At 40.0% G+C, this 22580-nt stretch overlaps 1 protein-coding gene across 1 annotated transcript; it reads left to right on the top strand.

Annotated features, from left to right (window-relative positions):
• Positions 1–2620: 2620 nt before the first annotated feature.
• Positions 2621–5770, top strand: LOC124266659 (evolutionarily conserved signaling intermediate in Toll pathway, mitochondrial-like). The gene is made up of 3 exons (XM_046701460.1): positions 2621–3103; positions 4556–4819; positions 5427–5770. Exons 1-3 carry the CDS (start codon positions 2647–2649, stop codon positions 5708–5710), a joined length of 1005 nt encoding a protein of 334 aa, XP_046557416.1. The 5' UTR covers positions 2621–2646; the 3' UTR covers positions 5711–5770.
• The last annotated feature ends 16810 nt before the right edge of the window (positions 5771–22580 follow it).

Raw genomic sequence — 22580 nt, 5'->3', positions numbered from 1 at the left:
CAGATTAATAATGTTGATAATTTGTTTGTTTGGTAAGGACATTTTGTACTGTGGTTAGTACTTTTGTACCATTATGTTGTTCAGTGGCTGAAAAGTGTGACATGAGTTATGAGAACAGTATTCATGAATAAACACTTTTGATGAATGATAACTTTTTTATTATGCCATTTCTCTTTCTTAAGCATGTTCTGAGGTGATTCCTGGGCACAACAGCCTCCCACAGTCCGATGATTGTCAATCGTATTTCCATGCTGTGATTCCAGGGCACAGTAGGTTCTCAGAGCCCCATGATTGTCTCCATGATGTGATTTATAATCCAGAACAGGTCCCAATAGCCCTGTATATGTCTCAATGCTTGGATTCCAGGGCAGAGCAGGTTTCCAGAGCCCCCATGGCTCCTTGCTGTGATTCAAAGGCAGAGCAGGTCCCCAAAAGCCACTGCTCATCCATACATGAATCCTAGGAAGAATAGGTCCCCAATATCTTAAGGTGGGGTGAAATGGGGTTTAATGTCGTACCTGAGAATATTTCGCTCATATCACGACGTGCATGCAGGTGTATGTGTGGTTGCTTGTACAAGCCCAGATAATGAAGATAATGGTGACTTAAGCTGGTTTTATACTTTATTTATAGTGCTAGCTGAATAAGCTCACTGAGATACAACGCCGATGTTAAGCATGAATACCCCACTCAGACACATTATACTGACTCCGAGCCGACCAGTCCTTGTTGTACCTATTAATGCCGAGCACCAGGCAGGGATCAACAAGTACCATATTTTAACATCATTTTGTATGACATGGCCGGGAATCGGACCTGCAACCTTCCGTCTGCGGGTGAACGCTCTAACCACCAACCACGGAGGTGGTCCAGTAACTTAAGACGTACCTAGACCATACTAAAGAATATCAGATTTGTTACATTTTGTCTCCAATGTCACCTGGCTAATCATAGGATAGGGTTGGATATTTATATAGCGCACATATCCACACAACTAGTACATGCTCAAGTGGCTGGGTTTTTGTCCCTCGATCATTGAATGTCAGTCTCAGTGGCACATCGTATTATCAATCTCAACTACCTGTGGAGCATACAACTCTCGCAGCCACTTAACACACCAAGTTGTTTCGGCTTTCCCATCCCTACGAGGTACCCATTCACAGCTGGGTAGACTGGGACACATAGTCACAGTACTTTGTCCAAGTTTACTGCAAGTTGCTGAACCCGCAACTAGGTGTTTGCACGTATTCATGTGGCCACCATCTGGTCATATACTAACGTATTCATGTGTGTTTTTAAGTGTACAGTGTTGTGTACTGTACACTAGGGGTTGTGACAACACTGAAAGAGTCTGCACACAAAGTTGACTCCAAGGTTTTTACACCCGGTCACAGGTGGGGTCAATCCCGGCACCTCTCGTTCACTGGATCACTAGCCTGGCACTTTAGACAGCTCGCCCACCACGCCTCCAGTCATGTGTGATTGTATCCTGGAGGTTGGGTTTGTACTACTGTTATCAGTCCCTGGTTTGTCTGGCCAAAACTTCAATTATCAACAGACATTGATAAAGCTGGATTATTGCTGGCAACATCCACTCACTCTTCTGGTGTTCACCAGAAAGTTGCAGTCAAACAGCTTGACTCTGACCAGACAGTATGCCATCAATATTGTTTACCTGTCAGCCTGTTATTTCATAGTTTACTCATTTTCATGATTGACCAAAATATTTCAAATATGACCCCAAGACAAATTTAGATAGGTTCCTGCTATGAGAGAAGTAAAATTGTTAGGACATCAAATTACAAAGTTAGACTGCAGACATACAAGGATCTGCAGGTCATTAGGTGAACTTCTAGATTTGCTCGCCTAGACATACAAGGATCTGCAGGTAATTAGGTGAACTTCTAGATTTGCTCGCCTAGACATACAAGGATCTGCAGGTCATTAGGTGAACTTCTAGATTTGCTCGCCTAGACATACAAGGATCTGCAGGTCATTAGGTGAACTTCTAGATTTGCTCGCCTAGACATACAAGGATCTGCAGGTCATTAGGTGAACTTCTAGATTTGCTCGCCTAGACATACAAGGATCTGCAGGTCATTAGGTGAACTTGTAGATTTGCTCGCCTTGTGATTATTTATCTACGCCACATCCACAAATGTTGGTGTTCTCTTCTGGCTTTCCCCAACCCTGCGCTGTGATATAACTGAAATACTGTTCTGTATTACTTAATTAGGCCAGACCTGTTTTATTTCTTGTTTTACAGATCCGTCGGTCGTATTTTTTCAAGAATAAGAACAAAAATATAATTTGATTTTCCCTGCTCAAAAAATAAATCCTAATGTTTGTATTGGCAAATATTGTAAACTTACAAGAAAATCTTTTTGAGATTGGTCTTTGCCCAATATTCACTTCACAAATTGCCAAAAATGAAATACTTTTAGTATTAAGAAGGAATATTACTTTGACTGGTGATTTTTTTTTCCCTCCTGCCTTTAGGTATTCTTAGGACAAAAATCTGTAAAACAAAAAATAAAATTGGTCTGGCCTTATCCTTAATTAACTTTCATATGCTTGAACAATATCTAAACTGATCTGTACACATCTCACTGTACACCAGGTACAATGTGAAGACTATCGACCAATATGGCGACCTTGACGCGAAGTGCAAGATGGATGCTGCAGAAGCTGATTGTCCAGCAACAGCATGTCCAGTGCCGGTCACTTCTCACATCCTCCAGGTCACTGGCCAGAGACGTCCAGACCTACAAGACTGAACAGCAGCTTCAGAGCAAGGCAGCAGAACATTTCACTGAAGTTACTAGGCTGAGGGAAGCCAACAAGCTGTCATTTGAGATAGCTGTGGAGATGTACATTGCCAAGGAGAGTGTGTACAGACGAGGACATGTTGAGTTTCTATACTCAGCCTTGAGTAAGATGAAGGACTTCAAGGTGGTCAATGATCTTGCTACATACAAGAAGCTGCTGGAGATATTTCCCCCTGAGAAGATGATCCCGAATAGCTCCTGGCAGGTCGAGTTGATGCACTACCCTCGTCAGCAGCAATGTGCCATTGATCTCATGGAACAGATGGAAGATAATGGTAACAGAGGGTGATATAGAGGAGCAGGAGTGACAGGGTGCAACTGTACGATGTGGACATGATGGTGGTTGACGCTGGGGATGTGTTGTGTGGAAGTGATTGTAGGGATGTGTGATGTGGAAGTGATTGTGGGGATGTGTGATGTTGAGGTGATTGTGGGGATGTGTGATGTGGAGGTAATTGTGGTGATGTGTGATGTGGAGGTGATTGTGGGGATGTGTGATGTGGAAGTGATTGTGGGGATGTGTGATGTGGAGGTAATTGTAGGGATGTGTGATGTGGAGGTAATTGTGGGGATGTGTGATGTGGAGGTAATTGTAGGGATGTGTGATGTGGAGGTAATTGTAGGGATGTGTGATGTGGAAGTGATTGTGGGGATGTGTGATGTGGAGGTAATTGTAGGGATGTGTGATGTGGAGGTAATTGTAGGGATGTGTGATGTGGAAGTGATTGTGGGGATGTGTTATGTGGAGGTAATTGTAGGGATGTGTGATGTGGGAGGTAATTGTGGGGATGTGTTATGTGGAGGTAATTGTGAGGGATGTGTGATGTGGAAGTAATTGTAGGATGTGTGATGTGATGTGGAAGTGATTGTAGGGATGTGTGATGTGGAAGTAATTGTAGGGATGTGTGATGTGGAGGTAATTGTGGGGATGTGTTATGTGGAAGTGGGGATTGTGGGGGATGTGTGATGTGGAGGTAATTGTAGGGATGTGTGATGTGGAGGTAATTGTGGTGATGTGTGATGTGGAGGTGATTGTGGGGATGTGTTATGTGGAGGTAATTGTGGGGATGTGTGATGTGGAGGTGATTGTGGGGATGTGTGATGTGGAGGTAATTGTGGGGATGTGTGATGTGGAGGTGATTGTGGGGATGTGTGATGTGGAAGTGATTGTGGGGATGTGTTATGTGGAGGTGATTGTGTGTTGTGTGATGCGGAAATGATTGTGTAGATGTGTTATGTGGAAGTGATTGTGTTATGTAAAAGTGGTTGTGTCGATATGTTATATGAAAGTGATTATTGGGATGTGTGATGTGGAAATGATTGTGTAGATGTGTTATGTGGAAGTGATTGTGGGGATGTGTGATGTGGAAATGATTGTGTGGATGTGTTATGTGGAAGTGATTGTGTTATGTGAAAGTGGTTGTGTAGATATGTTATATGGAAGTGATTATTGGGATGTGTGATGTGGAAATGATTGTGGGATGTTTGATGTGGAGGTGATTGAAGGGAAGTGTGACATCTAAGCTCGAAATATCATGCATATTTGACAGGATGATCCAGCATGACCATGTCTCAATGCGTCAATTTTGCTACAAGTTTGAACTCAATAGAACTGACAGAAGAGGAACAGTAAAGGAAAAAAATGTATCAGTTTCAGGTTAGCAGATTAGCCTGAATCTCACATCTGGTCACCGTCAAGTCTTCAGAGTATTTGTATTTTGTTGTAGGTGTGATACCTGACCATGAGTTTGGCAGTATCCTGAAGAAAATATTTGGTCCTGATGCCCATGCGTTCAGGAAGTATCGTCGTATGATGTATTGGCTGCCAAAGTTCAAAAATGCAAATCCCTACCCAGTACCGAGGGAGCTCCCAGAGGACCCTTGTCTGTTGGCAGTGCTAGCCCTGAAGCGGATGGTTATTGACAAGGAGAATGTCATTGACGTGTGGAAGGTAGAGTCTTTACTATTGTCAGCAATGTCAGACGTCAAATAAATACAAGTCTCAAGACTAGCTCACATTAAACCTCAGCATTCAGTGTGCAAAATAGCCACTGGCCCGCTAGCCTGTGGCTAGTAAAAATCCAGTCAGACCAGTAAATCTCCACAGTCACTAGCATGACTGATTAGCTTCAGACCCCTACAATCACCTGGAGTTTTGCTGAGGCAACACATAACAAACAACAAAACAAGCTGACAGATAGTGGTACAATCATGGTTGTGGAACTAAAATTGAATGATTACCTCAGCCAAACACTGTTGTGTTGAGGGAGGAGGGATCAACATGAATACTTTACAACTAAATACATGTACAGTCAGGCAACTATGGCGTTAATCCGGTCCTCGTTAATCCGAATCCACCGACTTCGAACTTTCGTCTTAATCTAAAGTTTTCGTTTTGAGGGCGATATCCATTTCCGTAATATGATTGGCTGCCTTAGGTCACGTGTCTGATTTTGACCAATCACGACCCCTTATAGCAGACTGTAGTGAAAAAGCGTCATTAGAAACCAATTTGTATCCAATAAATCGCTACTTACAACTGTGAAAATACTCTTGGCAAGGGTTCAGTGATGTTGTTGATGTTCCAGAGCTTTTGAGCGATACCCGACACTCTTGTAGACCTGTTCGACTGGCAGGGTTATGACAGCGAGGAGCGAGGGGACCTAATGCCGGAGTGGAGCATGCACCAGCAGGAGGACGGCACTATCATGGCCATGTGCATCACAGGCTCGGCCAGCAAGGACTCCCTGGTCACATGGGTCCGGTACCTACAGAGGAGGAACCCCATGTTGGAGCACATCCCTGTAGTGTTTAAGCTGAGGACCCCTGATGCTGAACTGCAGCCGGTACAGGAGATGAGGACAGACCTGTCTCAGACCTAGTGATGTGGTGTATAGTCATGGAGGAAGCTACTGCCAGTGTGTGGAGTCAACCAAACCTGTTTTGTCTTGCCTCATCACTGAGTCAGCATCCCTTGCCCGGATTTTCTGAACATGGGTTTGAATCCAGATCTCTCTCATAATGATTCATGGTTTGCTTGTACCAACCCCATTTACAAGAAAAACAGTAATTACTACATGTTCTTCATCAATAATTTAAAGTACTTACATGACTGTACAACCATCCCATGGGAATCCCAGACTAGAACAGGCCCCAAGCCTCTATTGCTGAAGGAACTTGGACTCAGTAACTTGGCTGAATGTGTGCATCATCTAAGGGGCGGTGGGGTAGCCTAGTGGTTAAATGGTTGTCACGCAAGACCCGGGTTCGATTCCCCAATGGGCACAATGTGTTAAGCATTTCTGGTGTCCCCGCCGTGATATTGCTGGAATATTGCTAAAAGCTGCGTAAAACTAAACTCAGTCAGTCAGTCAGTGTATCAACTCCAAAGGATCAAATTAATCACTCAAGCAACTGAAAGAAATAAATCTTTTCATTACACCTAGAAGATAGTTCTGTCAGCAGCTGAGTGATTATATAGCAAACATCAAGCCTTGCAGAGACCAAATATAATGAACGGTTTATCAGCTGATAATGACAATTCTTCATTTCATTCTGAATTTGGTTGGCTCACTACGTAGCATTCAGACTTTAGCTTTTTAGTGAACTCAAAACATTGGTTGTCATATTAACAGTTGAATATTTTTATTCTAAAGACCACAAAACTGTGCACAACCCTGTTTTATCTTATCTGACTAAGCCACTTCACGACATGGATATTATGTGCACATCTTGTTTTACATCCTGCATCTTCCTCTCTGTAGGCAGGTGGGGTAGCCTAGTGGTTAAAGTGTTCACTCGTCACGTCGAAGATCCAGGTTAGTTTGCCCATATATGGGTTGAATGTGCGAAGCCCATTTCTAGTGCCCCTCGCTGTGATATTGCTGGAATATTGCTGAAAGCAGTGTAAACCATACTCACTCACTCCTCTCTGTTGTGTACCTGCTGGAGAAACATTTACATCTTCTTGCATTGTCAACCTCAAACAAATAACAACACCAATAATATAAAGGTCTCATTTATTTTTATGTGTACAGATTCATTATGGTCTGTGTGTTAAGATGTAGGTTGTTTCTGTGGCCAACATTCAGTCACAGTTTAAAAAGCTTGGAAATAGCAAATGATATGATTTATCCAATTTGATATTATCTTATCTTTTAAGCCCAATGACAAAAAAAATGTTTCTGAATGTGAAATTCCTTTTGATAACCATCAAGGTAAGTTTGTCCTAACCATAATTTATTACTAAATGAGTAAATGGGTAAATGAAGTGTCACATGAACATGTCAGATGGTGAGTTGTAGATATTGAAATATTTAAGTTGAAAAATAAGTAATATTGTACAGTACAAACATTCGTTGACATCAGACTATACCCAGCTTCAATTATTCTTTGGTGGATGAACTTCAAATACTCAACCAAATTAAAAACTTGACACCCACATTATAGTGGATCAATTCATTTTTGTTTAGGCCAAGTGAAACACAACAATCACGTGCATTGATTGATCTGATCACCTTAGCATTCGGTACAGCGTTGATAAGATAACAGGGGCCTAGATTTTCCGAAGCTCTCTTAGCGCTAAGATAGTCGTAAAGTGCCATACATTAACATTAACTTACGACTATCTTGGCGCTAAGCTTCAAAGCTTCAGAAAAATCTAGGCCCAGGCCGTAGCGCTGATGGTTAGTGATAAACTGTTGGGGAGGGCCGTCCCTCAATTATATGGTCTCTGCACACACATATTGCTAAACAGGAAAGCATCAAGATTGTAAGTTTAATATAAAACAGCGAGCATGCCGGGACTAACAAATCAGCAACTTGGTAAGTCTTTGGAATCAGTTGCTGTAGTTATCACACAATACAGTCCTATGACCTGTGGGCAACAGACAAGCATCGTTGTAGACCGAAAAGGCTACGACGTCGCATCAAGATGACATACACATCAGGTTACAGATTAAATTTTGTTTGTTACTGCACAGAGCATCAGGAATCGACTGTGCACCAGTTATATCCGAGCTAGACGACCATACACAGGACCTATCCTGTCGATGTCACGGTACTGGTGTGACCTAGGAGGGGAGAAAGTCAAGTACTGTAATGGGTTCGTTGGGTTCACTGATCTATAGTGAATCTTACTGTAATCATTCTGTTTCCAACGGTCGACAACCATTGATTGTTGTCCAGGGAATCTTAATGTCATACAGTTAGCGACCGCAGCCGCCGCTAGGGGCGCTAGTGTCGTTATTTTAGAATTGCGGACGATTTTGGGTCATGGACAGGCCGACGTTTAAGGTCCAAGTATGCATATTTTGACCAAAGGTATGCGATTTTTTATGGTGTCGCGTCGTACACATGTTCAAGTGCGCGTATTTCGCAAAACTAGCATCTGACCACGAAAGATGAAGAAACGACGGTAAGTTGAACTTTGCTCTTTTAAACGTATGCAAAAATATTGTAAAATATTTATTTTCTTGAAGTATGTGCAAATACGCTTAATATATAATCATTAATTTACACGCACAAAAAGTTTGGTATTTTTTAGGAAGTATATAACTTACTGAAATGAGACCTTAAACTTTTCTTGTGTCGTGTGCCGCGAATCGCGTACCTTGGTTATTTAGAGTTATCTGCCCTTGACATGATGAAGCGGGTAAAGTCGACGCAAATATTCAGCTATTTTTTCACAGCGAAAGTTTTATAAATAACGTCTTTGTTTATCACGTTTCCTGGATTTTCCTGATCATAGAACATTTGTATTGTTGTGGTAAATCGTATTTGAGCAAGAACAGGAAGTTGTCACTCTTTTGTGTGTTTACAAATTGCAATTTAGTAACCATGGTAACCTGAGTATGATTTTTCAAACTATATGCATGTAAACAATCCCGTGTCTTAGCAAAGACAAGGCTCATTACATGTTCATTTTAGTGTGTTGGAATAGTGGTAACACTTGCGTGTATAATAATGTGTTTTACTGTGTTCACTTAAGCTGACTTTTATATTTATTGAAAACCAGATTGGATGTATGATCATGATGATGGAAGGATCATTAATAAATTCAATGAAATGTTATGTATTGCATAGAGGTTTAGTATTTAAACCAGATTTATCTACAAAAAAATTAATGAAAGTGTTTTTTAATAAATGGTTACTGCATGTATGAAAATTTCATTTTTATATACAAACAAAAACTGAACAAAAATTAAGTGATAGCCATTTATTGTAGGGTAATGGGGTGGGGGCATGTATGTCTAATGTCAGATGACAATTGAATCTTTTAAGAGTTAATCTTCTCTTATGTGCTTTTAGGTTTTTCTGAACTGTCAAGTGTTTGGCTGCTAAGAATGCACATATATTATTGTATTATATTACATACATATATTTATATATTGTATTGAAATCGTTGTGTTTTAGAGATTCCTGCTACAAGGGTTGAAGAATGCCTCATCTCAGAAGAAAAATACTGAGGAAGATAACAGCATGAAAACTTGTTATGACTGTCTATGATAACATATCAATAACCTATTCACAATTAATGTTGGGAATTGGTTTAAAATCTCATAATTGATGATTGATTCATTACAACTGATCAATCATCGAAAATAATTGGTTTTCGTCATTTTTAAATCTTCCTGACTGTGTGCTTTAATGTTTTAATGCACAAAAATCTAGAAAAAGCATGTAGTTCTTTGGGTTTATTTTGTACATTGCACAGAATTCAATCATGATGAGGAACGAACTTGTAGTGCTTATGAAATGTAACAGACAGAAAACCAACCTTGTGAAAAATATTGTTAATGCAAACAAGTGTTCAAAATTGTTTGTGTTCGCTTATGAGAAAACATGATCAATTGCTTGGTCGTTTAGTCATTGCAACCAATCTTTGATTATTTCAATTAATCGGACCACCACAATTCACAATCATTTAAAGATACATTTAAAAGCTCCATTATGGTGTCATTAAAATGCATATATCTAGTAGAGAAAATGAAGAATTTTTTAGAATCTCTCTCTCTCTCTCTCATTTTATTACATATAATATGCAACACATGACGAATGTGGCAACTGTTGAAAGTATGTAATACGACTCCTCTCCACGTGGAGTCGTAGTGGATTGTAAAATCGTGGTACCTACGACATAGTAAAATATTTTTACAAAGAATTGCTATGACTGTTTATGATAACATGTATTACAAAGTGTAGCTAGATACTGGAAACACATGGGTTTGAAGAACAGTGCAAATGACACAATGCATCAAGATAAAATTCATTTGAGCTGTTTCCAAACTCGAAACGCAATGTTGTCCATATCATTTCTGGCAATGATTCTAGGCTGATGTTATGTGTATGTATTTGGTCTTAGCGGTGCTGATGTGATGGCAACTGTCTTGTCTATATGTTTTTATTATACACTCAAGTATTTTCTTCACGTATTTCTGAAACAGATGGGAAACATCCAGGACCAGTGCTGAAACTGAAAGATAGTTAGACAATGAAGTGACTGAAAAGATCGTTTTTATGTGTATGATCCTCTTTGTATGAGGCTTCATTTCAAGTATACTCTGAACAGAAGTGTCAAATCGTGTAATATATTTGGATTATGGACAACTTTCAACAATTATATGAACTATTTACTGTATTCAAGACAGAACTGCGACTTGAATATACAGCAAAGAAGCAATCATTTTGGTTTTTGAATATTTTAAATATTTGCTCAGATTTTATTATCTTTAAAAAATAATTTTCAAGAATCAAATGAGTGTTTTATTAATATAATTTCATTTTGAAGTTTACACAATGGTAAAGAGGAATTTTGAGAAGTAGTTTTGGCCGGAAACCTTAGTAAAATCAACATGATAATAATTTTACTTTGGTTCTTAAATGCATGTAAATAGACATGAATAGAATGAAGAAATTTTATTCTGAACTAAAAGTGACAACATTCAGTGATACTAAGTGCATAATGGCTTAGAAGAAAATATAATATGATAATAAACATGATTTTTTGACTTGATATTGTCTCTGTTTTGTCTCACGACGATATTTCCATGCAAACACATACCAGTAGATAAAAAATTATGAATATTTCCGAAGGAAACTTTGGGAAATATTCAACATCTACTCAACAGACTGGAACAGTTTTTTCCATGTGTGAAAACTTATATTTCCTTGGAGCGGTTGGAGTGGCCAAAATTGTTTTAAAAATGCGAAAATGGGTGACGTCAGCGGTTCCGCTTGGGCGACCTCTGTAGGGCTAAAAGCACATACATTTTTGTTAAAGAGACATCATTGCTTTACTTCTCAGTGCTTACTAGACCTAAAACAAAAGTAGGCAAAAAATATCCCTTATATTTAAAAATTTGGTCTGCGGTCCCTAATACAGTATCGGAACCAAGTTTTGAACTTCCGTCATCCATACAGCAGTTAACATGGTCCTGGACTGACATTTCAACACGATAACGCCACGACCCTCACTGCTGTTCTGGGTGCCGTTGTACAAAGCGATTTTAGCGCTAAGGTGACCGTAACCATACCTGAACATACTAAAGAGTAGTCTAAGCGCTAAGGTTGTTTTGTACAACAGCACCCTGTCCCGCATCCTTTACGTAACGCCGGTATTGATGTCTCGGCAGGCCGTCCCGCTCCCCCTTCACTTGAACCCGATCAGACACATTGGAAATGAGATGGGGAAACGAGTGCGACCGCAGATGAACCAGCCTCATAAGAATTGGTCAGTATTGGTTGACCAATGGCGACGACTTCCGGTTAGAGTCTCAACAGGTTCTCCTAGGCATGAGTAGACATTGTGTTGCCTCGACCGCCCTTGGAGGTCACGCACTTGTTATTGACTTCTTCTGTTTCAACGGTTTTATCAGTGTCAAGTTGTTGTTGGGGGGTCATGTAACGTCATGCGTTATTGTTATCATAAAATGGTGCTGTAATCCACTTTCCATCTTCTTTATTACCCGGATCATAGTAGCGCGATACACATTTCTTTATGTAATATAACGCACATACAAATTCCATTACGGGGTTCAATTGCACAAGTGTCAAGTATTTAATTTGGTTGAGTACATGTTCGGAATTAACATTTTACTCCCACTCATGGCTTGTAACTGATTTTTCTGGAAACAAAACATACACACAACCAACTTGGTCCATTGTGCTACCTCAACAGTGGTTGAGCTAATATCTAACTATCTTAGGGCAAGTAGAAATAGAGTAGATGAAACTTTCAATTTCTTAACACTGCTGAAATTGTGACAAAGAACTATATTCTTTTTCAGTGAAATTATAAGCATCTATTTCTCGCATGCTCATTACATTTTCAGTTCACCATTTGCAGTTTTTGCTAGAGTCTGATTTTATGTATCACGAATAAGGAAATATTTGGCGGTGTTACCATCTGTTCTCCAATGATAAAGAAATCGTAAGACTGTCTGTAGGATACTGTTTCTGTTCTGCGGACTTTCATTTATGTTAGTGAATGCTGATGTACTGTTTCCTTCAGGTCGAGGTAATTTTAAGTATATATGGCAAGGGATTAATGTGAAACAGAGAAGGGTTAAAATATTTATGAAAGACCTGTGAGACTTTTGACATTTTTATACATGATGGCAGTGTATTGGGTTTAACCTTTCCAAAATTAAAGACAATACATGTATATATTTGCCGAAAATGAAACACAACTGAGATTAAAATTAAAGGTGTATCAGTTGATGACCACATAAGGACTATTTATGTATGTGGTAAAGAGAATCCATTCAAATTTTTATTGCCAACATATTTAAGAAAAATTTCAAGGACTAATATCAAATGAACAATATTCCGTGTTATGTAGCTTAACCTCTCTACCCATGCATTTTGGGATTGATTTTCGTCAAAGGCTACGATTAACGTAAAGTGTTGCCATTGATTCGAAAGGTTTGATGATATAATACACATGTAAAATCGAGTTCCACTCTATATTTATCCAGTAGATACCATGTTGAATAATGGTCCAAACCCATCGTAAACAAACTAAACAGCTGACTCCAGCACACTGACTTATAACACCTAATGCTTTTCATGCAGGAGGGACTTGAGAGCAGTTCCTGAACAAGACCAGGGTTCCAGCGTTTACCAATATGAGGAGCACAGTATGACAGGACAACTTCAACATTATCAAGAAACAGGTTCCTTTCCTTTGATCCTAGTATTCGTATTAGAGACAAAAAGCCAGGCCACACAGATTATGATATTTGGAACTGTACATACTTTATAAAAATAACAGGTGCAGAGCTTGTGCTTTCCAAAATATGTCGCATGGTATTTGTAAAAGGCTGTTTTCTTCTCTGTGCTTGACGAACAAGTCTCCTGAAGCTTTGGATATGTCATGGCAGCTTGTGGAACTGGGGAATGTTTCAGGTCTGGCAGTGTCCTCCATTTGGCCCTTGCTGTTACCTTGTAGTGTGCCAGAGAATGGGGTATCACTGCCTTATCCACTGTCATCACTAGACAGCTTTGCAATCGGGTTCAGATACATTTGGAAATCCGGCTTTTTTTCAGTTCATTGGTTAAGTTGACATGGTGCTTGTTTCTGCATGAGTTCTCCATCATGATGCTTGCAGGTTTTGTATTGGTTATGATGTGGAAGTAATTCCTTCTCCCATCCTGTACATTTTCCAGCGTAATGCAAGGAAACATTCTAAGTTCATCAGGCATTAGCGTTACGTCATCCACAGAACAAAAGGACAATAATGTTTTTAGACAAATACTCAAAGCATTGTCTACTGCCATGCCTATCTCATAAGTGAACAGTCTCCGACTTGGAAAGAATCTGACGACAAAATTATCACAGTCCATTTTGCCTGCATCATTTGTTCAGAAATGACCGACAGTTCCTGTTCATTACCCAGTATATCGGTGCTACCGTCAAAGCATCTTATATCTGGAAAATGCAGAAGTGTTTTTCACCCTTGCAGCATAGTTCTTTTTTGTGATTCTTCATGGCAGAGGTAAAACCCTCGTCATTGTTTTCAACGAGTCCATTGCTCCTGGAATATAAGGATATTTTTGAGAATCTTGTGTGCGTAATATATAGAATACTACACGAGGGTCTCATTACATACAGATTATGCTTGAAACGAGAGTGTCCTTCCTATGGTATCTGACCGAGCGAAAGCGAGGTCAGAATATATAGGAAGGCGATCACACAGTTTCGGCTCTAGTCGTATGTAATGAACATTCAGAATGTCGTATTTGTTATTATTACCACGTCTTACATGCATTTAAATTGACAAAATGGCGTATTTTATGTTATTTTGGGCTTTCAAACCGAAACCGGTTTCATAAAGTAATAGGTTTTGTTGCGGACTAACCTTTGCACTTCTTTTGACATTCCTGAATGTGCGCAATTGAAAATGGTGCTTGTTTTTACTTAATAGATGAAGACAAAACTTGTGGAAACGGTTTAACATTTTAATAACAGCAAACTACAAGCTTCAAGAGAATCGCAAATTTTCTCATCATAGAGATAATAACGAACGATCAATTTTGCAACTCGCATCACCCGCATGACATACCGTCAACCGTCACTTCACGTGTTAGTTTAATTTTGAGTCAGCGCTATCGGTCACTGGACACGAAGTGGAATTTTCAGGCTTTCCCTCGACCACTGACGAAGTGGTTACTACCAGAAATTAATGTTTATTGTTCCACCATAGATTGGGGCAGAGAATACCGAGTTGACAAACTCAGAACGAGCAGAATTAGGTGTCGGTGATGATGGCCTAGCATATGGTGCTAGCAGTGACTGCATTGGAATGTGACGCCATGGTTTGCGGAAGGGCAAGGTCACCATCACAGAAAATCATGTTACTCAGCTGACGGTGCTGGACAGTTGTGATACTAGATCTAGGTAATTGTTCACGCTCTGAATGTTTTGTGTCCCGAAATGCTGCATTATCTCAGTCCCAGCAACACCACTGGAACGAAGAGACTGAATCATGGTCTTTCTAGCTGAATGGTTTGTCAAACGTTTGCCGGTAATGCCAACTGAACCTAGCCATTCTCCTCATTATGGATCAAGTTTATTTTGCCAACGGCACCGCGTTTAAACCAAGGATGGTTATCTTTTTGGGTGACTTTGAATTTGTTGCCAAATAAAAGGCGTGTCAGGAGAGCAATAATCTCTAGGACGGAGACTGGCGTACAACTTCCTAAAAGTAGGTGAGATACGGGCAGCGAGCGTCGTTAGTGTACATACACGGGGAGCGACGTCTCGGACGTTGCGTCATCACTGCCGGTGCGGGTTTTAAGTTTGGCGTTCATTATACTCAAAGAACTCAAACTCCGTCAGAATCTGTTTTCAGCCTGGAATGTCTCCCCATCTCATCCAAGCAGTGATGTGGTTTAACACTTCGGATGCCAAAATGCCTGGTATTGTTCCACCACAATGTGTTTAATATCCCCTCTGGATTACTACAGGACCCTAATTCTCCGGAGATCGTAGAGTGTTTCGGATTTTCCTCAAGAGACAGACTTTCAGCCCCTATTAGGTAAGATTTGCCGAGCCCCTCTCTCTTCAAGGATCTTTTGTTTAGTTGATAGAACCTCTCGCGTACTTTGGAGAATTCCCTGTCATTAAGTAACGACTTTTCGTACCCTCTACCTTTCAAATATCTGTCAAAACTGGACAGTTTTGATGTAAGTGAAAGCTAGACTCATAATCCTCGCCATTAGATTTCTTTATTTCAATGAAAAGGTGCACAAAATGTCACACAGTTCTGGCGGGGGTATGGTTTCAACTGGTCTTGTGTATGCATTTGGCTTCATGAACTGTATGAGAATGTTTATGTCATAGTCAGTCTTTTCGCCAAAGTGTTTTGATTCCGATTTTGGCTGGATGTAACTGTCGATGTTTGAACAATCATAGCTGAAGAACTTTCATCATTTACCTCCTCAAATGTGCGTAATATATAGAGAATACTACACGAGATCTCATTACATACCAATTATACGAGAACGAGTGTCCTTCCCTATGGTATCTGACCGAGCGAAAGCGAGGTCAGATAACATAGGAAGGTCACGAGTTTCGTATAATTCGTATGTAATGAGACCGAGTGTGGTATTTTATTTATTACCCACGTCTTACATGCATTTAAATTGACAAAATAGCGTATTTTTGTTATGTTTTTGGTTTCAAACCGAAACCGGTTTCATAAAGAGGTTGCGGAAGAGTTTTGTACTGTAGTACAATATTTGCATGACGTCACACTAATGACGTCACTTCCATGATAACCGACGTCACGATGCATGTCAGTTGTCATCGCCTCGTACAGCCTCCTACAGTAAACTACTCCGTTGCACCTCGTTTCTTGGTTTCCAGTTGCTTCATTCGGCTAACATCACTGGTGGAAACATTGCGTTTATGTTTTTCGACAGATATAATGTCTCAGTTCGACTCACAATTAAACAGCGACACGGCAACGTTCGCAATGTTTACATTCCCACAATGCATTTAAGTTGTAGAATGAATGAATTCACGTGTTTGTTATCAATGAAAAAATAGTTACGTCAGAATGTGACCTAATTGAGAGGTCATCGGTTATCCAATCAAATCGTTAGAATTTCAGGTCAAGTCGTTACGACACAGGTCAACGCGATACGACACTTGTGTGACGTACGAGATTAATATGCAACTACCCATACGTTGACCACGTGGGTAATAAATAGAGGATACTAAAGGACCTTTATTACTCGGCCGTGGGAGATACTGCAGTTTATATACTACACTTGTGTAATACCGCTAGACCTATGACGTCATAATGGTTTACATTTATGACGTCAGAATGCTTATACAATGGTATTAGACCTTGCTTGACTCGCAGACAGCTGAGAATCATCACACTGTAGGCAGTTTCTATCAATTTATGTTGGAGAGTATAATAATAGACAGAATACTAAACTCGCTTCCGTGAAATACCATTTTTATTAAACTCTTGAAAGATTTAGTATTTAACTCGCTTTCGCTCGCTTTCGCTCGTTTGATACCAAATCATTAATTCTTTCAATAAAAATGGTATTACACGGAAGGTCGTTTTGTATCCTCCTTGTTTGGGTCAAACTGAGTGCTCTGATCAGTAAAATGTAAGGGGCGCCACATTAAAGTGTTATAGCCGCAACTACACGTCTTTGAACAACTTGGGTTATCTCTTTAAACCAGCACGGAATAGATCATAATTCAACTGACTACACATGTAACGTAGTTTTGTAAGGATGATGTTAGTGATTCTCGGTCCAGAATCAAAGTATTGAGAAGCAGTTTTATGTTTTATAACAATATTCGATATAAAAGAATTCAATGACTCGCTTTTTCTCACTTCAACTGGAAGTTCATTCCACAATCCAATTGTGGATGAAAAAATAAGAATCATACGAAAATTTTAATCGCGAGAAAGGAAGTGAGACCTCATCAGAGTTGCGAAGATTATAGCTATATTTAGATGCTACGTCCCCAGGAACAAGATCAATAAGGTACGCTGGTGCCATATATCGATCTTGTTCCTGGGGACTGTAATGCTATCTACTACGTCTTTCTTAACCATGCTATTATGGCAGATGGCTCAAACGGCTGGGAAAAGTGAAACAATTTTGTTGTATTAGTTTTCTTAGATTTATGAAAACAGTCATAGTATTTGTGGAAAGTATTTAAATGGCCAACTGAAAGAGCTGAAATCACATAATTCGCAATCCCCTTCCACACAAAAAAATCAGATTCGGCTGAGGGGCCTAAAGGTACCTGTACCGTCAAAATCACATAAAACGATATGTTTATTAACATCAAAGTACATTTCAGTCTCTGGGTTGCACCGAAGGTGAAAGCTGCTGAGGTGGATTAGGTAAGAAATGAGAAAATCCCCAATGTCTTAACGTTAGCAACAAAACCAATAAACATTTTCAGTGAATAATAATATATAAGCACAATCACCTACTGATTTGCCAACATCTATACATTTGTAACACCACGTGTGCTTTGATTACACATTTCTGCCACTGAAGTAAATATGCCGCTAGATATTGGTGAGGTCAGAGGTCATCTGATCTGGTAAAGTGAAAGGGGTTCATGGTAGTGTTTCCAGTGCCTCACTGTATAACATTTCAAGCAAGAAGTTCATGCTTCAGATTTGGCTTTCACAACTTCGTCAGGAGACATCTCACTACTGCGCTTGCAGATTGGGAAGACAATGTGCAAAACCCACGCAGTGAATGAGTGATAGCGTTGGCATATCCGGCTGCTTAAGGCACAACGTCACGCTTTTTCGCCAAATATAATGTTCTATAATAGTATATGGTCTCTGCTTATACATCTACATGGTTTTATGCAAAAGCATGTACAATGTGAATGTCCCCTCCCCTAAAATGTACGTACAAAGTAAATGCCCCCACCATCCCCGCATATCATGTACAAAATCAATGTCCCCCCTTCCCATGATTTTTAAGGATAATATTTTAATATTTTTATTGAAACTTCGAGGCGAACAGCTTATAAACAGATACTTGCCATATATGGAATGTAAACGAATGCTCGCACGCGGTGTTGTCAGTGTTTGTCCAACTGGCTTCAACCACATGTTGCCTTATAGGATATTCGTGAAAAGCGTGACATAACTCTTTAGGGTTCACTTGAAATATAGTTCAGTCGGTAGAGGGCGCGAGAGTCGAATTATGCAACGTTGCATTAATTCATTCGAACTTTTTAATTTCATATTGTAATCTTAATACGTTATTTTTTGCTTCGGTGGGGGCTGATAGTCTTAATGTATTAATGAGAGAAATGCCATAATGATTTTAGAGAAGCGTGGCGTGAAAGTGTGCCTTTTAAAGCCTTCAATCACAACGCAGAGACTCAGTTGATTTCCCACTATTCTTCATGTTACGTTTCGATTTCCAAGTTGAAACAAAACGAATTCAGTGTGAAACCAACACACAACAAAGAAATGTGACGTAAGTAACAATTGTACTCTAAAATTAAATTGACTTAAAATTATAGTGAGTGAGTGAGTATGGCCGTACGCCGCTTTTATCAATATCACAGCGGGGGACACCAGAAATGAGCTTCACACATTGGTAGTACAAAATAAAGTATCAGTACTAATACAATGACAATAAAATATAGGAGCAGTGATGGCAATATACACCTCGCTGCCAAGGTTCAAGCTTCCTGGGATGAGAATTCATTGGGGGTTGGGGGCATTTCTTCAAAAAGTTCTTCTGGATTTCTCGCCTTATGAGAGAGTGTTGAATATGTAATTTCCCCTGTTTCTGTTCCAGATCGTTCTCGCTGGAATAATTTGGATACTCTTGAAGTTTCAAGAAGTCTTTAATCCAAGTCTAATACCGTGATTATTACACATCACTGCTCCCTACCGAATCTTAACAGAACTAAAACACACTGTTCAACAATGCATAACACTGTCCCACGACCTCCCTTCTGACCGTGGGACATATACTAAAACAAGTATTCTGTTTCGTCATATTCTCAGAGTGTCTGACCTTTCAAGTAAATTATGATCTTTCAATATGTAGTACAACATGCACGCCCCAATAAATGACAATGGCATGGCCATGTTTTACAAAACCTTGCCCTTTCACTAATTAGTAAAAAGCAGTATCCCGTCATAAGGAAGGTATATACTATGGTCAATACACGCAATCCTTATCATCTTATGAACTCAACCTTAAACATCATGACGAGCCAACAATTCCCATTGGCCAATCTGTAGTATTCTATACATACATTTTGGCAAGCAAGCTCATATTTTAGGCATAAGTATTAATCTAAGTCATTAATATATGGTAGATCAGTGCAAGGACAAATAAAAGCGACTTAAATCCAGATTCTATAGCTGATGGTCGCCAATGAAAACACCTCTTGACACAGACAGGCTCTGCGTCATTCTTGAAACATGCCTCTACCAGCATCGCTAGGTAACACGTGGAGACATATAATATCGCGAACGTGAGATACAAATAGAGGCCAGATACCAGATACAGAAAAGGTGCCGTAAAACGTAGGTCATTTACGGCAAGCATCGTGTAAAATAATAATAGTGCAAGAACTAACACCACACGACGGGTAGCATTTCTACAATTTGGGAGATACAAACAAAGTACCAAGCACCACGTTGTTACTGAGAATTTTCTTCCTGCCGACATGTGCAATACTCGAATACGTTCACGACTGTGGGGCACCCTATAGCCGCCATAAATCTCCCAAGCTGTTTTTGAATGAGGGTGTCATAGTGGCACCATCGTAAAAGACAGTGAGGCTTATATACGTCATTGCAGACAATACAACCCCAATCACCTCGTATAGAACAATCATCCTAGAAAGCGCAAGCCTTCGTATTTTGGATATAACTTGCGAACACGAGTGCAACAAACCAATATTCAGTATAGGCAAGATAAGAAAGAGCATGAAAATATGAGCGTTTCGACATAAAGAAGTGATGTTTCTTCACTGCTTTTCATAAACAGAAACATGTTTGCCAGCAGAAGAACCAGGATTTCCATGGAGCAGACGAAGTGTATGTAACACACACAGGTAGGACGATGAGGTGTCACGAGTCGATCAAACACATTCCAAAACGGGTTCTTCCTTTTAGCCTTCGCAATAGCTCTAACCAAGCCGTCTTGTTGCACATCTTCACTCTGTTTGTGTTCTCGTAATCTCTTTCTTCTGATGCGATTGAAAATTGTTTTCAGGGAGAGTTTAGGAAAGAATGTGGATCTCTTCATCTGAAACAGATCCAGTTCTTTCCGGTTCCGACATTGTAGTGGGCTGGTTTAAATAAAAGGTGTTGAAGTGGTTTCTGTTATCGCAAATGCTGTGAGCTAGAGGTGGAGCCTTCTGTTGTAATAAGCTCAGCATCTCTTTGTCCCACCCCATGCGTTTCAGAATAACCCTTGGGAAGGATTCGAGAACTTGCGGCAGCAGCGCTATCAGATAGTCGGGAATGAGGACAATTATGTTCTTTTGTTTCTTCTTTTCTGCTTGACCAACAGCCATGCTGACCTGATGATGCTTGTCCGGACAGTGGAGGAAGTTGACTGTGAAGTAAATCAGTACCCATTCAGACAGAGACATCATTTCTACAAACTGGGAGGCCTCCTGTTTTCCGTACACGGTATCGGACATGCAGTCTCGGTATCCAATCCCACCAGACTCAAGCGAGTTCCGCACATCTCGTAACTCGAGACTGTCAATATCTAGTTCAGCATACGTCAGCACGGCTCTCGTCCTTTGTAATCGTCTGCGTTTACCCATGATGACGCGTTACTTGCCTCCGGTCAATCTGTTGTAGGGAAAACCTCGGTTTATGACCATGGTAGCACGACATACGGTCAAGTAAGCAGTTCATCTTATTCATAAGATCTCACTCAGACACACAGAGAACTAAAGATTTTGTTTTGGACGGTATCAGGCAAAAACCTATACCTTTGGCGATTTCCTTCAGATGATTGTTTCAGATACAGGAGACTGGGGCATAAAATGGGTACAGTAAGATATCTATCTTCTAGACAGCACCTTACATTATTAACACCGTAGAGGACAAGTATCACTGAATTTCAATGGAATAATTGAACCATCAATTACAGCATTGCAGATGATGATACAAGTGCAAACGCCAAAATAATGTGCAAGGATGATATTTTCTAAACTGGATCAGACCTATGTGTGGAAATATTATAAAGATACCTTTGCCGGGATACTTTTCAGAAAATCGCAAGTTAAAAACATGACGAAATGCACTTATTCATACTCTTGTCCAGGTGGTTAGGCCATTGTAACTCTGCAATCACCCACCTGCTACTTAAGCAGACCACTGCAGTGCACATTGCATCCTTGATACAGAGTTTCCATTGTATCCTATTTGAACAATTCTCTCTCTCTCTCTCTCTCTCTCTCCACTCTCTCTCTCTCTCTCTCTCTCTCTCTCTCTCTCTCTCTCTCTCTCTCTCTCTCTCTCTCTCTCTCTCTCTCTCTCTCTCTCTCTCTCTCTCTCTCCTCTCTCTCTCAGCAAAGAATGAGCACTTGTGGATGCAAAGATGTGTGATAAGTGTCACTTACCACCGCCACCTTCTTCACCCAGCCATTGCAAACCAAATAAATACTCTGTTTATTTTGACGATGCCATGGAAACATACTCTGTTTATTTTGACGATGCCATGGAAGCATACTGTTTATTTTGACGATGCCATGGAAGCATACTCTGTTTATTTTGACGACGCTCCATAGAAACAATCTCTATCAAAACAAACCGTTATTGATGTATCGAGTGCGCCAAAGCTTCTCTCGCCTCTGCCGTCCTAGTCATGTTGCTAAATAATCATGTTGCATTGTTAAGCTTTGCTATAGCGCATTTCTGATATTAGTAATATATTAGTTTCTGATTAGTGATTGTTTCGTGTTACATGCCTATAAAGAATCAATCTACACCTGTCAACTTTCCCATTCTCAAGTTTGGCAAATGAAAATTCATCAGGTTGAACAGGATGAATTAAAATGGAATTGATTTCTCTTTGCGGTACAGCCAGATATAAGGGAGGTTATTTTAGTAGAGGGCGCTACTAGATAGGGTTGATTGGTTGGTTTGTTGTTTAATGCCGCATTTACCAATATTCCAGCTATAAGGCGGCCATACAAAATAATCGAGTCTGACTTGAGACAATCCAGTGATCAACATTATGAGCATCGATTTACGCAAT

This window comes from Haliotis rubra, unplaced genomic scaffold (genome assembly GCF_003918875.1).
Source record: "Haliotis rubra isolate DU_JTF1 unplaced genomic scaffold, ASM391887v1 Scf127, whole genome shotgun sequence".
Lineage (NCBI taxonomy): Eukaryota > Metazoa > Mollusca > Gastropoda > Lepetellida > Haliotidae > Haliotis > Haliotis rubra.
The sequence above is the reverse complement of the archived record's forward strand: the minus strand, read 5'-3'. Positions and strand labels throughout refer to the sequence as shown.

What these genes read in the sequence shown, in the direction of transcription:
- LOC124266659 (XM_046701460.1), top strand. Translation starts at nt 2,647, where the DNA reads ATGGCGACCTTGACGCGAAGTGCAAGATGGATGCTGCAGAAGCTGATT. An exon ending in GGAACAGATGGAAGATAATG is followed by an intron (nt 3,104 to 4,555) that starts GTAACAGAGGGT and finishes ATTTTGTTGTAG; the next exon opens with GTGTGATACCTGACCATGAG. An exon ending in AGCAATGTCAGACGTCAAAT is followed by an intron (nt 4,820 to 5,426) that starts AAATACAAGTCT and finishes AGAGCTTTTGAG; the next exon opens with CGATACCCGACACTCTTGTA.